The sequence below is a fragment of the Lactuca sativa genome, chromosome 3 (assembly GCF_002870075.4).
Source record: "Lactuca sativa cultivar Salinas chromosome 3, Lsat_Salinas_v11, whole genome shotgun sequence".
In the NCBI taxonomy this organism is placed as follows: Eukaryota; Viridiplantae; Streptophyta; class Magnoliopsida; order Asterales; family Asteraceae; genus Lactuca; species Lactuca sativa.
In genome coordinates this window covers 50,963,887-50,980,542 of record NC_056625.2, presented here as the reverse complement: position 1 = coordinate 50,980,542, position 16,656 = coordinate 50,963,887, and the positions used below count along the sequence as shown (strand labels likewise).

Sequence of the window (16,656 nt, the reverse complement as noted above, 5' to 3'; positions counted from 1 at the left end):
GTTATAAGAATAATATATTAAAGGAGAAATCATATTTGTTTAATTAATATTGGTCAATAATTAATTAAGAATTAATTTTGTGATCAAGTGTAATTAATTAAACTAGAGGGGCTGAATTGTAATTATGTGATAGTTACAAAATAAGGTAAGGATTATCTTATATATATGGTGAACGAATTTGAGGTGTAAATCCTTTAGAATTCGAGTATGATAAGGATTCAAGGATTATCTTATTGGTTGCTTGGTGGATAAGCAACTAGATAAGGATAATGACTGAAACCCTATCTCTACACCTATATAAACACCCCTAGGGTCATGAATTCGTGTATCCCTTCCCAAGAAGTCTTAGAGACGAATTCTAACCTCCCTCCTCTCTCTTTATACCTTCTCCACTTGCTTATGGTGTTTGTAAGCCATTAGAGGAGTGACACTTGTGACTCTCAACTTTCCAAGGTCAAACTCAAGGAGGAATTAGATTGTTATTACTACATAACAATCAAGGTAATATCTTAAACCTAATTATATGTTAATATTGATTTCCATATGCTAGAATTAGGGTTTATAGTCTTGGATTCAAAGTATGTACAATAGAGAAACTTAGATCCGAGCTTTAGGGTTTGTATGAGCACATAGGATGTCTTATGACCAAAACCCATCAGTTTATTGGGTCTCAGGTGACCTAATTACATGCCTAATGGACCCTCAATGGCTTTTACATGCTATTGGGCCGTAGTGACCCATTTGCATTGCTAGTAAGGTCCAAATCAATCATATGCGTGATGGGCTAACGTGTCCGTCACATATTCGACAGCCTATGATAACATACGTGATTAGTGGGCCCCGTAGTCCTCTTCTCTTCGTCTGTTAGGCTTACCTTTTATTCAAGTAAACATAAATCAGGTCGTTAAACAAGGTTATTCAATTTCATTTGGATTTAGTGAGTAATAACGGGCGACACCAATAAGTGTCGGTCGTAGTCTGTAGTTATAATCAAAGTCTTATGGAGGAAGAGCGAGAGTTTGTGTATAGATCTATACGGGGGTGACTCCCCCACACCTAAGTTGTTCGCTACAGTTAGACTCGGCCAGTCTAGGGTGACAAAATCTTAATTCAATATCGGCATTCGCAAGAATGCCAAGACAGATGAATTAGTCATTATCATGCATGGTTATAACGACTCACATAAAAATCCAATACCATCTAAGTAATCAAGGGGAATCATATTCATTCGATTGTGACAATACAATAATACAAAAAGATCATACTATTTATATCGGAAAACATCGGGTTTTCCGGGGGAACAACATTATTCACTTTTACTTTCAATAACTATAATACAAGAATTTATTATGAGAAACATATCACTTTTACAAGTTTTGAAATCATTCACGCATAAACTTATGGATCATCATACCTATTTCGTAAACAATTGTCATTTCAGAAAATATCGGATTTCCTGGGTTTTACAAACTATACAAAACATTTTCATATCAAACCTGCTTATGAACTCACCAACATTATATATGGTGACCGTTTTCAAAATAACTTGTATTCTCAGGTAACATATAAGCTGAAGAAAATTACCAAGTATATTAGGATGTTATGTTTTGTGACTCTCAAATAATTTATGCTAAGGATATGTAATATTTAGACAATGTACTTGATGTGAACAAGGTCAGTTGTAATGTATTAATTCATGGTGATGTTTATGTTATGTTTCATGTATATTCATTGTGATGATATTTCAATTTAAGTCACGCGAGCCCTCAGACGTTTCCGCCGTCTGGTTCGGGGGTGTGATAGAATCGAAGATGTGTGAGCAATACCCAAATATGTTTTCGATTGAGGATTTCGATGACAAAATCTAGTTCAAAAGGGGGAGAATTGTAACACCAGTTTCAGGTAAATGATTCTTTGTGTTTTTGGCGATTAAATATTTCAATTATGGATTTTATGTTGACCATGACGTGGTGGAGGAAGCACCATGACGTGGTCACAATTGAGTTTAAAACGCGCCTTTTTTGTGTGCACCACGACGTGGTGACGACCAATATACAAACCTTATTTTTCATGTTTAAGAGCACTATTTAAGGGATGAGATGACTAGGGTTTGCTCACCTCAGCCTCCATTACTCCCTCTTGACCTAAAACGATCCCTAGCCTCCATTGTTGACACCTTGAAGCTTTTTGGTGGATTTTGGGGGTATAGAATAAAAAGAAGGTGCCCATTGAGCAAAGATCCAACAAGCAAGTCTTCCCACCACCTTCTTGCACACATTATGGACCATTGCAAGTCCATAATTTCATACCTTTGTGTGCCATCTTTCTATATATAGACTTGTATGCACTTTTCTCCATGTTTAAGGTGGTTTTAATGGATGGATTCCATAAATTTGGCAATTTTATGGATCCTTGAGGTCCCTTTATGGTTTCATGTTCAAAAGCTGAAGTGTTATGGAGTTTTGGTCCCATGTATGAGGCTTTGACCTCATTTTCACCATTTTTGACCTAACAATTGTTTAAGACATGCATTGGACATACATGTCCTTAAAGCAAAGATTTTTATAAGGACTATGGATGTAAGAAATCCTTCTGGAAGAGATGAGTGTGTGGTTTAATGGATTAAGGGCTTAATCTATTATGTTGTCCATGAACAGTTCCCACGACGTGGTGGCATGCTCACCACGTCGTGGTGAGTGGTTTTTTCACGATGGTTCTGTCGTGGGGCTGCCACGGCATGGCAAATGCTTAGCCACGACGTGATGACCAATTGAGTTGACTTTTGACCGTTGACTTTTGATAACACACATTTCAAGCTTCAATATTTAACTTTTATTCCATTATATGTTAGTTTTTATCTCTAGACTCTAGAGTCCAATTGATATGATATTTCTCTATGATCTGAGCTAATATCGTACAATGAGGGTGTTTGGTTAAACTTAAAAAGTGAGCTTTTTAAGTTATTATCGTTTCCACACTGGTATAAGTTAAATAATAGTGTTTGGGTAAAAACTTTTTTTAAAAACAACTTATAGCTTATAATATTCATAACAAAATAAGATATGCTTTATGTGTCCACATTTTTTTTAGAAAAATGCTTGTGTTTGTCAAGTTTTATACCTGGAGGGTAGTTTATGTCACTAGTTAAACTTTGGGGGAGGGGACTTTCTTAGTTAGCCCTCTTTCTAGTAATAAAACATGGGATCATCGTGTCTGCCGCTTAGCCTACACCAACAATAATATCAGCAGCAACTACTCCGTCTCGACTGGTTAGTTAGTCGGCTGCTCTCACTCTCCTTGAGTCCTTGCACTTACATATATAGATTAGTAAGTGTTTGTATGAATACCAATGTTGGTTTTATTTGTTGTTAGGGTTTTTAGCATTTTGATACGACTTTCTATAATTTAAATAACTCGTTGTTCCATTCGATTTCATAATGAAGTGAAGTTTATATTTGTTTGGCTGGAAATTAGTATATGTCTCTCGTTGATTGTTGACCAAAGCAACAGTAATAGTCCAACCATCTAGCGCAGAGGTGGTATCCTTCCAGATATAAATAAAAAAAAAAAATGTTTGGGTAATAAAAAAAATAAACTTTTAATTTATTACCTGTTCCGATATAAATAAATAAAAATGTTTGGGTAATTTTTTTTAGACCTTAATAAATCATTTTTAATAAGTTAGATAGATACCATTGCTTATCAAAAACACTTATTTTACCGTTTAAAGGAATTGACCAATATACCCCCTTAACCTAAACCTTATACAGCGACACAAACATACGCCTCCATTGCTGCTTCTCTCGATCGTTGCCTCCTCAAGCAAGCCCTCCCCTGTGAAGCCACCGCCGTTAGCCATCTCCTCCCCTTTGAATCCACCGGCCGGAGACGTCGCACCGAGCAACACCGGAGACGGTCGCACCCAACAGCTAAGGTTCGTTTTTGTTCAATTTTTCCTGCTGTCGAACCCTCCCCTGATCTCGATGTTTTTCCTAGCTTTCATTCTTCCTTCTTTTACCTTTGAATGTGAAACGTAAATTGATTTTGAATGAAATGCCTAGGAGTTATATTCTGTATCAGTTTTTCTATTCAATTGTTGATTATGTGAGTTTGAAGGATTAGAAACTCCATTTTTCTGTTCTGTAACAGTTCGCTTGCAATATGTGTGTTTGTGCTTCAATTTTCAATTGAACCTAGATGTTATTCTTAAGATGCTTATGTGATAAATAGAAGAATTTGAAGGTGTATGTGTTTGTTCAATTCTGTAACATGCCTTTTTTTTTTTTTTGTTTTTGATTGAAATTGCTAAGACACTTATATGATAACTGCAATGTAATTTAGGTTATGGACACCAACAGTTTTAATCTTGTTGATGCTGAAACATCAACAAAAAAAACTTAAGCCTAAACTTCATAATCTTAGTGTAGTCCACATTACAGGTGTTTTACATCTGGTTAAGAAATAAGAATCATGACAAAGATGAGGAAGCTGAATCGTCCTACTGGTCATCGAATCTCCATGCTTAGGTTTGTATTTTTGTTTCATACATTTTTATTTTTGCATCCACGACACCTAAGAACACTAAAGTTACTTTGTTGTAATTGTGCAGGACCATGGTCTCTCAACTGGTGAAACATGAACGAATAGAAACTACTGTTGCCAAGGTATTAACATTCTTTCTTATAGACATATTTTCCTTTTCATTTTAAGATTTAAAAAGTCATATATTTTATTTCATCTCCATCTCCTTTCTTTTAGGCAAAAGAAGTTAGGCGTCTTGCTGATAACATGGTGCAGCTTGGAAAAGAGGTGTGTATTCTCTACATTTCTATTACTATATCTGATATTCTTCTTTGATAGGAAATGTTTTGAACGTATTCTGTCCATATCATCATTACAAAATAATTTTTAGAATTGATGAATAGTCTGTTTGCAGGGTACCCTTTGTGCTGCAAGGCGTGCTGCTGCGTTTGTGAGAGGGGATGATGTGATTCACAAACTATTTACAGAGCTGGCTTACCGATACAAGTGAAAATCAAACCTAAAACCTCTTCTTTTCTTTGGTTAAACTTTTTTACTCAGTAATAAGGTTAAAGTTAAACAAACAATATAATATATGTTGTTTGTTTTGTTTGTGCAGAGATAGGGCAGGAGGATATACAAGAGTGCTTCGAACTCGGATAAGAGTTGGTGATGCTGCACCAATGGCATATATAGAGTAACATTTTTTTTTCTTTCCATTTTCCCAAGTGTGTTGTCATTTTCTCCAAAAAAAATAAAAATTAATGCCTGTTTTTTAATTAACAGGTTTATAGATAGGGAGAACGAGCTGAGGCAATCAAAACCCCCGGCTCCACAGCCACCTCAAAGGCCAGCATTGGATCCATGGACAAGATCTCAGCTTAGCAGGAGTTTTGCACCTCCTAAAGAAATCAAAAGCTCGGAACCAGAGGATTGAAACCGGAATCATCCATTTCGAAGGGAATAACAAGGTATTAGAAACAACAGCTTCTGGAATCATATACTGAGTTTGTAGTCACCTTTATGACATTTCAGTATATCATTTTGAGTCAATTTCTGCAATCAGGAACTAGATCATAAATTTGATTTGAAATTTTGAATCGTATATGGTTTGACAAGATACTAAAATGACCCGTTATTGTTGAGTATTTATCAAGTAATGCAAGCTCAAACCTGATTTCAACTTGTAAAAGTTCATGAACTCAAAAGAAATAAGAGTATGATTGCATAAGTTATGTAGGTGTTTGCATGGTGGATTTGATTAGTTAAACGTTTTCAATGCAGAAGACCAAGAACAATATAGTAATCGATTCCACCACCATTTACCATTAAACTCTTTCAATTCCTTAATATTCTCTTTCATTTTTCTTATGTTGGTTGTTATAGAATGGACTTGAATTGATCTTCTACAAAATAATCTATTTAATGTCTTCTCTTGCCCCCACTAAACATACAAGAAACAAAAGTTAGATAGTATTGAAGGTTCATGAAAATGAAATACTGTTGTGCAAAAATCTCTCAATATGCAAAGCAGTATTTTATGTGTTTAACGACAATGTCTTGGGGAACATTTATATAGTAACATATTATAAATATATACAAATGTTAACTTACAGATTGTCTCTCAAAACTACTGGAGCTAATAGTACAGTATAAATTTTAAAGCACATGTACAACTTATGAAAGCTTGCTTGATATGATTTTTGTCCGTGAACGCATTGCACTAGATTCCATCCGCCCACTGTTCTCGATGTGAGCCGCTCTTGCCTGTAATAACCAACACATAAAACACCATCAATTATATTTTCATACGACCCCCTTCCTTCATATAAAAATTTGTGAAATTAATTGGGATAATTTCACTGGAGCATATGGAACTTTCTTCAATTGGCTAATTTGGTCCTTAAAGTTTTTTTTTTGGTACATTAGGCTAGTAAACTCGTAAGTGGCCTTTTAATTACACCATTTTATCAAGTTTTAGAAGGTTTTCCGGTTGACCTTTAATATATGTGAATTAATATATATTTTTTGTTTGATCCAATGTCACGTGAGATATGTCACGTCAATTAATGATATAAGAAGCTTAAATCCTATCGTCTTCAACTATTGAACTTCAGTCGTCTTCATTAATCAACTGTAAAAGAAACCGAGTTAGGGTTTGTGAAGCATTCCTGTGATCGAGCTGAAGAAACAAAGAAGTCACAGCAATGGCACAATCGGAACCTAATGGATTGTTTGCGATGGTGGAACTCAACTACCAAGGGGTATTTAATCGAAATCTTTTCGCTTACACCAGTGGTGTGAAAACCATGTTCAATGATGTTGACTTTTCTTCTATGACTTATTATGAGTTTGTGACCTTCATCGAACGTTTCATGCATGAAGAGTGTAAAAAGTTTTACTACTGTGAACCAAGCAATTCTCTGATAGAAGGGCTTGATCCCATTTCAAATGATGTGGAATATGTTGCTTTTATTTTTGATGCTTATGGAACAGATGGTGTAATTTCGGTTTATGTGGATCATATTGGGGTTGGTGTTGATGGGTGGTTTGATATATATATATATATATATATATATATATATATATATATATATATATATATATATATATATAGAGAGAGAGAGAGAGAGAGAGAGAAAGAGATTTTATACATTAAATTGAAATAAAAACTAAAATGATATGAAACTCAAATGTTAGATGATAACAGAAAAGCAACTAAACATAGTTGGAAGGAGGACAAACAAGGAGATATCAATTCTTTTCAAAAGAGGTTTCTACCTTCTCAACCTTCATGAATCATATGACTTAGAATTTTCACATGGACATGCCTTTCTCATTAAAAACTCCTCCAGATTAGATACTTGAGACACATCTTCCCATATCCCGTGCTCCATCTTTTCAGTTTTTTTTTTTTTTTCATTAGAATAAATTACAAATTTTCTCCCTACAGTATGTCTTTTTCAACATTTGTCATAGGGAAATCGTGACTTTGATCTTCGTGCCAGTAGAACCAAACTTTCATCCTTTAGATTGCCCCGTTTGACAAGTTCGTTGCATTCTATTACACAACATGTAGTTCTTGTACATTATTTCAGAAATGAGAAGAGTTCCAGATCTCCTCAGCCCTCATCTTCACAATTTGCAGGACAAATATAAAACATTAACTTATATAATGGAATCGAACTTTATCAGATACACTAATTATACAACTGTTCCAGTAGTGGAAGTAATTATCATATATTCAGTACCATTTAAAGCATACCCTTCTTACATTCTTAAGTGTAAAATACACAACAATAATAATTAAATGCATTTACCATTTTGAAAACAAAGACAAGAAAAACAACAATTTCAAAACATGTAGTTCCAGATTTCCTCAACCCTCGTCTTCACAATTTGCAGGACAAATATAAAACATTAACTTATGTAATAGAAACAAACTTTATCAGATACACTAATTATACAACTGATCCAGTAGTGGAAGTAGTTATTATATATTTAATACCATTTAAAACATGCCCTTCCTACATTCTTAAGTGTAAAATACGTAACAATAATAATTAAATGCATTTACCATTTTAAAAACGAAGACAAAAAAAAACAACAAATAATGTGACATGTGGTTCACCATGCTTCACACACTAGTTATATTTAAATTATAACATAAAATAAAATTAAATATAAATTATATAATTATAAAATACAAAGACTAAAATTGACAACCATGGTTTCCTTAATTTTTGTACGTATTAATAAATATTATTTCATATTTAAAGTGAAATCAAATAGATTCTTAATCAACTATTTATTGTTTATATATATATATATATATATATATATATATATATATATATATATATATATATATATATATATATATATATATATATATATATATTAAAAAATAAATTTTATGACATCATCTTCAACAATCATAGTCATTGATTGTGTTTCATTCTTATCTTTTCCACCTTTAGATCATTACGCTGACATCATCATTTGGTCAACCCTTTTTTTGTCCACCAATTTTATGAAATCTATTAATGACAATTACTTTTCACAATAGGAAATCTTTTAAAGACAAATAAATCTCACAAAAAATAAAATTATTTTTAAAATTAAGAAATCTATTAATGGCAATTAAATCTCACAAAAATAAAATAAAATAATACACTGCCCCACTCTCATTATCCGTTTCTTTTGTTCAGGTTTGAAAATATCAAACGCATACATTATTTTCTTTTCAATTTATTACAGGGAAGAAGATATGGAGATCAATTTATTTCAATGATGCGTACGTCTTATTTCACAAAGATTCAATCGATTCTCCCTTCTACGACCTCGAATCTAGATACAATTTCTTTTCTCATGTCTCTATGCATAAACAATTCGTAATCTTATCTCTTTGATTCCTCCTTGTGTAACCTCGAATCCCTTTCATCTTATGATCGCAACTACAAGCACTCATCTATTTCGTCTCCTTCTCTTTCTTCATATTTTTTGTGTTTGACCTTAGGGCCCTCCTTCTCCAGTCAATTATTTGTTTCTCCGCACAACAGCTTATAATTGATTTTTTATATTTCGATTTCTGGTGTTTATTTACCAGTTTTGATGAAAAAAAAAACCTAATTTCTACACTTGTTTTCAAGAATTAAGGGAATCGTCGCTCCCTCTCCATCTCTCTTTTTCTATCTGTTGCAGAAACTAGAAAGACAACATAAACACATAGTTAATGCGTTTGTCTTTTTTATTTGTTCATAGGTTTGTTTTCTACACCACTCCAACCTCTTGCTTTGCATTTTATACGATTACTTTATTGTTTTCTTCCTCTCCTTCAATTTTTTCACCATTTTCTGTTTTTTATATAGCTTGTGTGTTTACTTTTTTCTTCGGGGCTATCTTGATGTTGGTTTTGGGTTTTTGTCGAACACAATTATGATATTTGTTCTCGATGTCAACGAACATCTAACACCATCTTGCAAATACCCTTTTTTGATGGTATGTCAGATGAAGATAAACAAAAAAGGGAATAAAAAGAGAAGTCGATTTGCATAAGGTAGCAATTCAATCTTCAAATATATTTTTGCTAGATTTTTGTTGTTTTTAGTGATGGAACAAGTAATATGATAGTTAAATATATCTCTTTTTTGTATTTGCTTTTAGTTGTAGAAAACGTTAGAATAGACAGCGATGTTGTCGTCAAAAGATATTAGGTGAGTTATTAGTTCCACAGTTCAGATTGATTGACTAGTTGGTAAAATAATATAAAAAATGGTCAACATTTATTTGTATAATCATAAAAAATAGAAGTGGTCAAATAATTTTATAATTTTGCCTCGAAAATAAAATGAAACTTTTCTTTTGGACTAAAAAAGAGTATACTGGGGCACAAAACTTAGAAAAACTCTCAAAATAAGATGTCCAACACTCAGATGAACACACCCATTAAAAAAAGTAATTTTTTTTACTTAAGTTTTAATATATTTTTCCTATTTTATGTAGATACCAATCGATTCTTTCATGTTGATCCTCATCCTAGAAACCTTGCAATTGGCTCGGATGAATCATGAATCATGAATCATTAATAATATACTATGATTTTGGTATGATGAGGGAGATTAAATCATTGGCCAGAAAAAGATTATAGATCTTTTCATGCGATTTATAAAATAGTTGCAAAAAATATATGGAATTTTTTTATTTGTTTTTCTAATACTGTAAAGCAGTGACACTATAATGTAGTTTTTTAGGTATTCGAATAGAATTTACATTTGGATTGAGATTAAAAAGTATTTTGTTACCATTGCAGATTATAAACAATTTCATAAGTCTTGAAGCGCTTCAACCCATTGGAAACATGTCGTCAATATGTAAAAGTTGAGAGAAGAAGTGTGAGAAGAATATTTGAAACTCTGAAGCATTTGAGGTTATTAAGTATGTATTGTATGTAGTTCTTTAGTTTATATTCATATCCTTAAGCCGTTATTAAATGCTTAAGCTATTGAGACAAAAAAAATTATAATGACCATGTGCTATCAATGTTTATCATCGGGAAGATTTGAGATTTTTGTGTATAGAAGGTTGATTATCAAAACATAATATATCAACTTCCAAAAATTTATAAAATTTATATATTTTTCAATATAACCAACAGAAGAATGACGTTTTTCCATCGAGTTCCATTTAGCCTTATTTCTTACTTTCTTGGATAATATATCATCCAGGTAATGAAATACAATCTCCTTCACTGGAATAAAAAACCAATCGTGTGACACTATAGTTAGGTCATTCTTAAGATTATTACATTTGAAGACCAAACATGTTCTAATCTTATTCCATAATATGCATGCTTTCTAAAAGTGCAATTCTTATCTGGTTTATATGGTTGTATAACTTTATATTTATTAATAGAAGAAAGAATCGCACATGATGATAACAGAAATATGTGTAAAAGAGATATAGAAGTGGATGTTATCCAAAAATAGATGTTGGAAAATCCATTCAATAGCTGTCACTTGCATTAACTAATACATTTGCTTTTCAATATCCAATATAGTTAAGTCGGATGCATTTATATTGAGTCGGATGCATATGTTGTCAAAAAGGATCTCAGGTTTGACTTATTTATTTATTTTATTATTTATTTTTAATTTCTTTATGGGTAAATTGACATTTGCATTATTAAAATGATGTTTGCGTGAAGTAAGTATGAACCAATAGCGTTTCTTTTTTGCAACCATCTAAAGTTTGGTAAATGACTATTTTACACTCATAAGAAAATTAGCCCTTCATGTATACTCAGACGGTTGGATTTGATTATGGACTGCACAACTACACGAACTGGTTACTTGTTATAGTTTCCGATTTCATTTTTGAAGAGTATACTCTTCCTATATTCAAGAACTGTTGAGTTTTATGCCAACTTATAGCGACACAAAACAAGGTTTTCATTGCAGTTGTTTTTTATTCTTTTATTTGTTCTTTTAGTGTATGATACAAAATTAGATGAGTTAGGCCAATGTTATGAACTATCATTGTTGTTTTTTTTACCAATTGTAGCCTTATACTCCGAATTTTTTCATACAATAAAGTTATGTTGTTTTTCCTTTTGTTTAATCCCAAAAAGAACTTACATGAAAATGAAAAATGACAGATAATTCAACTAAAAAGACAACTTATGACATTTCAGATTCTAGAGGACATTTAACGGTTTTCATATAGGTCGCACTTGTGTTCTCCAGGTTAAAGGTTTTTGCCAACTTAAGAAAAAGGAACGTTTTGCCCCTTTATTAAAATTGACTTATATCTGGAGATATGTATAAATTGATACTAATACCCTTAATAAATGTTATGATAAAAATACGACAGACAAACACAAGGTATTGTCGTAATTTGAGTTACATGATTCTTGAAAAAGCATTTATGTTATTTGCTAATGTCCACTGATCGTCAACACTAGTCTTTGATAACTTCATCACATTAGGAAGTTAAACAATAACATCAGAGGGGAGAGGAGTGTAAACATCATATATGTTTGAAACTAAGAAAATCAATGGCTGCAATAAAAAATGCAAAAGAGTTTGAAGAAATAATCTTTTTGAAGGGTTATTTTAAAAAAAAAAAACAATAACCTGTTGCAACGAGTCAAATGTAATTCCCACAAGTGTTTGAGGATCATCCTACACCAATATTATTATTATTATTATTATTATTATTATTATTATTATTATTACAAATCAATAATAAAACATTAACTAGAAGAAAATATAAAAAAATGTAATTTTTTAGAAATAAAACATGAACTTACCGGAAGATCATTACCAAATCGACTGATAGCACTACAAGCTCCAACTGTAGCACCAATATGTACTGCAATCATTGACACATCAACAAGAAAGAAAAAAGACAACTAACATGGGTTTAAGAGTATAAATTTAAAAAATATAGTTTTGAAGGTATTTGTACATGACAAAAAAGGTTGTCCAACTAATAAAAAAAAACGTTGTTTACAAAGAAGTTTTTCATCGATTATAGAAATTCAATCATTTTATTGTTTTTTTCAATGTTACCAATAAAGCTAATTTTATTTCTGTTATTTTCTTTTTAATTATTATGCCAACTTTTTATACTTTACGCGGATCATAATCTAGTATAAACCTATCGAAAATAAAAAAAATATATTTTTGATTTTTAGATTTTTATAAAAAGGCAAAGTGCCAAACACCAAAATATAAAACCCTAATCCAACGAAGGACAACAATATACATTCAACCAAACACCATATTATAGCGGCTGCAAATCTAATCTGCCGCTAGGGTTTTATAACAATTTTCCACTATAAAACTAGCCTTTCTTCTCCTCTCTCTCCATCCTATTCAGTTTCATTCCCACCTCTTCCTTTCTCAAGCCATAGAAGAAATCTATCGCCGACTTAATCGGGCTTACGTTTCTGTTTTTAAAATTCGATTTTTTATGAGATGAGGATAATGGAGCGGAGATGATTTAATATCAAATGATCCCGATATCTCCTTGCTACGTTCTTTCTGATCATAATATTTGGTTTGTTTTAATCTCCTTTTTATATACTCTTTAGTTCTGTGTTGATTTATGTTGCTTTGGATTATTTTTTTTTTGAGATTTTGCGTGGATGCGAGAATTGAAATCATCAAAGATGATGAAATCAGAAAAATCTTAGGACACCTTCTGACACAGTTTGACAATGCTGTGTATGAGAAAGCATTTTTTGTTTCTGATTTTGATGATTTCTTTATAAAAATTTGTATCCATTGCAGATCGTTTTTTCCGATTAGATTCATAAAATTTTCAACATCAATATTGCGAAACTTATTATCAAAAAAGATTATTTTTTTAGGGTTTAATGACTTGTCCTGAATTGGTTATCGTGCATCCAAATTTTGTCTTTAAGTTTATTTTACATATTTACTTATTTAGTCTTTTATGGTGTTAGTTTATAACAATAAATTTTATATTTTTACACATTGAATTCTCTACGATTTCGGGTCAGATCATAGAAAAATAGCCTATCAGTGGTACTCTATAGTCTAGAGAGATAAAAACTAACGCATACGGGAATAAAAGTTATAGAATGAAGTTTGATAGAAGTGTCAAACATTCGTTGAACTAATACTAATACAGTTAGTGTATTGTTTATCATTCCCTCTCATTGCAGTTGTGAAATCTGAAGTATTCTGGAGAAGAAGACGAATCAAAATAGATGGGGCTTCTGGATATCGAAGATGTCTTGTATCTCCCCTCGTTGCAAAAGGATCTAAAATACTCATCATTTAGGTGATAGGACTTCGTATACTATTCCAATGTACTTACTTCAAAATTGTCTATTATCAAAGTTAAATAATCACATACATTTACAACCCAAGGATCAAATCAAACCCTGATTTTAACTAGCGAATGTAGGTTCTGACACCAGAGAGACATGGTTTCCGATCTATCAAGTGTAAGGGGATATGTTAGTTGAACCTACGTGCACATGAATAACATCAACAATCTCCTTAAGAGGAGACATGGTTGTATATACTTTGCCTCATTCCAAACATATCTAGAATATAGATTCATCTAATAAAAATCACAAAATGCATAATCTATATCATCAATATTCAATTCGGAAAGATGATTAGAACTAATGACAATTCATTACCATGTAAGATATGATACCCACCGGAAGACCATCAACGGTCAAGTAACTACTAAGAATTTTCCTTATCTGATAAGACGCCGGATTTTGCGAGAACATGCTTCCATGAATGTATTCGACTAGACAATTCCATACATAGCTATGTCAATAAGTAATTTCGAACAAAAAATCAATTTTACGACATGAAACTGCAAAGTTACTCAAATTGAATAAGATACGTAGTATAGTTAAACGAAAGCGTTTGCGATGATTGCTGTGGTCTGCAGAGGAGAGTGTCAAATGAGTTTTTGGAGATGGATTCTTGTAAGCGACTCCATAGAGAAGTAGAACTCTGAACGGGAAGGGAAACTATGCAGTATCTTGTAGAGATTGTTGTTCATAATTCTTAGAGGTTCCCGATTTGTGAATTGAAATATGGTTTTGCAACAGAGAATCAAAAGGGGGAAAATTAACGAGATCTCTCCTCTCTCCAGGCAGTTGTCTGTCGGATCAACAACCCGGTCCCCCTTTTTCAATGACATTAATGGGGTGTTTGGATAGGAAAAAATAAGCTGTTTATTATTTAATCCCATCGTAATAAGCAAATTTAAGTGTGTGGATAGGAGTCTTTAAAAATCAGCTTATTGCGGTAGGAATAATCAAAATAAACTGATTTAAAAAAAAAAGAGAGGGGGGGGGGGGGGGGGGGGGTAATGCTTATTGCTTATTGGTCATTTTACTCATATAAACTGTGTTATTTTGTCAAACACTTAAATGTTTATTGCTTATTGCTTATTCCTATCGCAATAAACACATTTTAAAAAAATGCTTATTCTCACCATAATAAGCAAATAAACAATAAGCTAAAAATTATTTATCCAAACACCCCTAAGGTGTTTAGCATTCATTTTCAAATTCATTTTTGACAAAACTTCAAAAATGGTCCTTGTGGTTTCCGAAAATATCAAGTTTAGTCCATAAGTTCAAAAAACCTCCCAGATGGTCCCTGTGGTTTCAAAACTTTTAACAAATGGTCCTTCCGCCTAACTTCGTCAGCTTTCTATCGTTAAGTGAGGGACATTTTCGTCATTTCAATACACATGGACCAATTTATGAGGTTTTCTCTATTTAAAAAAAAAAGAAAAAAAATATAATTATTTAATTAAAGGGCCCTCTCTCTCTCTCTCTCTCTCACCCAATATAAGACCGATACTCTCCCAAACCCTGTAGGCAACGTTTCTTTTCTCCGCTCCTCTCTCTCAGCCTTCAACTATACACTACAACTACAGCGAACACTAACAACCGATTTGATTAAGCAATCAACGGTTGATGAACCGCTGAACTGAAGTGAGTCGATCTCGCACTTTGCCTTTTATCTCGACAGGCTCAGCTCCACTCTCCAAATCGTGCAGTTCTTGACTTCCCCCTCTCAGTACAGTGTACACACACTTCTTTTTCCCATTTCAGCTTAGAGTTCGATATCTGTGTTTACTTTGATGATTCTGAGTTTTCAATTTCACCAATTTGTGATGTTAATTCTTTTGATTTCTCGACGGTGGAAGTAGATGCATATGAGATTAATGTTTTTAGCTTAGAGTTCCAACTCCATCTATTTTCGTTTGCCTTCTGTTTGTTGTTAATATGAAAATGAGTTTAATGTGATGAATTTCAGATTAAAACATTGTTTAATTTGTCTCTAATATGCTATATGAGTTTGTAGTTTGTGGACATTATTTGATGAATATGAGATTATACTTGAATCAGTTGAAAGTGATGAATTGGTTGAATCTGAAATGAGGTTATACTCTAATGTGTTGATTGGGTTCTTGAGAGAGAGAGAGAGAGAGAGAGAGAGAGAGAGAGAGAGAGAGAGAGAGAGAGAGAGAGAGAGAGAGAGAGAGAGAGAGAGAGAGAGAGGCCCTTTAATTAAATAATTATATTTTTTTTCTTTTTTTTTTAAATAGAGAAAACCTCATAAATGGTCTCTGTGTATTGAAATGACGAAAATGCCCTTCACTTAACGGTAGAAAGCTGACGGAGTTAGGCGGAAGGACCATTTGTTAAAAGTTTTGATACCACATGGACCATCTGTGATGTTTTTTGAACTTAGGGACTAAACTTGATATTTTCGGAAACCACATGGACCATTTTTGAAGTTTTGTCTTCATTTTTTTGATTTTTTTGGCTTTTTTTAAAAGGTTAAAAGTTTGAAAATGTGTTTGAGAAATCTAAAAGTTTTTAAAATGATTTTTTGGCAAGAAAAAAAATGGTTTTAAAAGTGAGAAGTTTATGATTTTTGGTGACTTTTGGCTTTTTGATAGTTTCTCCTTTAATCCAAACACATTTTAAAACTTCATTTTGGAAAAAGATATAAGTCAAAAAGTTTATTAAACATCAAAAATGAACTTCATTCATGAATCATGGTCTAAGGTTTCAAATTGATTATCTGGTGAATTTCATATATATATATATATATATAT

General features: G+C 32.4%; 1 protein-coding gene, 1 long non-coding RNA gene and 1 other non-coding gene across 4 annotated transcripts; all 3 read left to right on the top strand.

Moving 5' to 3' along the window:
• The first annotated feature begins 3,776 nt into the window (after positions 1-3,776).
• Positions 3,777-5,752, top strand: LOC111891847 (uncharacterized). 2 transcript variants are annotated; one of them, XM_023887910.3, is made up of 7 exons: positions 3,777-3,934; positions 4,440-4,526; positions 4,610-4,664; positions 4,759-4,809; positions 4,937-5,028; positions 5,141-5,218; positions 5,308-5,752. In XM_023887910.3, the coding sequence occupies exons 2-7, from the start codon at positions 4,471-4,473 to the stop codon at positions 5,456-5,458; spliced, it is 483 nt and encodes a 160-aa protein (XP_023743678.1). In that variant the 5' UTR covers positions 3,777-3,934; positions 4,440-4,470; the 3' UTR covers positions 5,459-5,752. The 2 variants fall into 2 exon arrangements, with proteins under 2 accessions (XP_023743678.1, XP_023743677.1); XM_023887909.2 differs by having other exon boundaries at positions 3,779-3,934; positions 4,428-4,526.
• A 6,982-nt stretch (positions 5,753-12,734) lies between these two features.
• LOC111891845 (uncharacterized) lies at positions 12,735-13,921 on the top strand. Its single transcript, XR_002850356.3, has 2 exons — positions 12,735-13,083; positions 13,715-13,921. It is a non-coding gene; the product is annotated as an uncharacterized LOC111891845 (long non-coding RNA).
• LOC111891851 (small nucleolar RNA snoR31/Z110/Z27) lies at positions 13,189-13,284 on the top strand. Its single transcript, XR_002850373.1, has one exon. It is a non-coding gene; the product is annotated as a small nucleolar RNA snoR31/Z110/Z27 (small nucleolar RNA).
• Positions 13,922-16,656: the final 2,735 nt, after the last annotated feature.

Coding starts and splice junctions, on each gene's coding strand:
- LOC111891847 (XM_023887910.3), top strand. CDS start 4,471: ATGACAAAGATGAGGAAGCTGAATCGTCCTACTGGTCATCGAATCTCC. Junction 4,665..4,758: donor TAGAAACTACTGTTGCCAAG/GTATTAACATTC, acceptor CCTTTCTTTTAG/GCAAAAGAAGTTAGGCGTCT. Junction 4,810..4,936: donor TGGTGCAGCTTGGAAAAGAG/GTGTGTATTCTC, acceptor GTCTGTTTGCAG/GGTACCCTTTGTGCTGCAAG.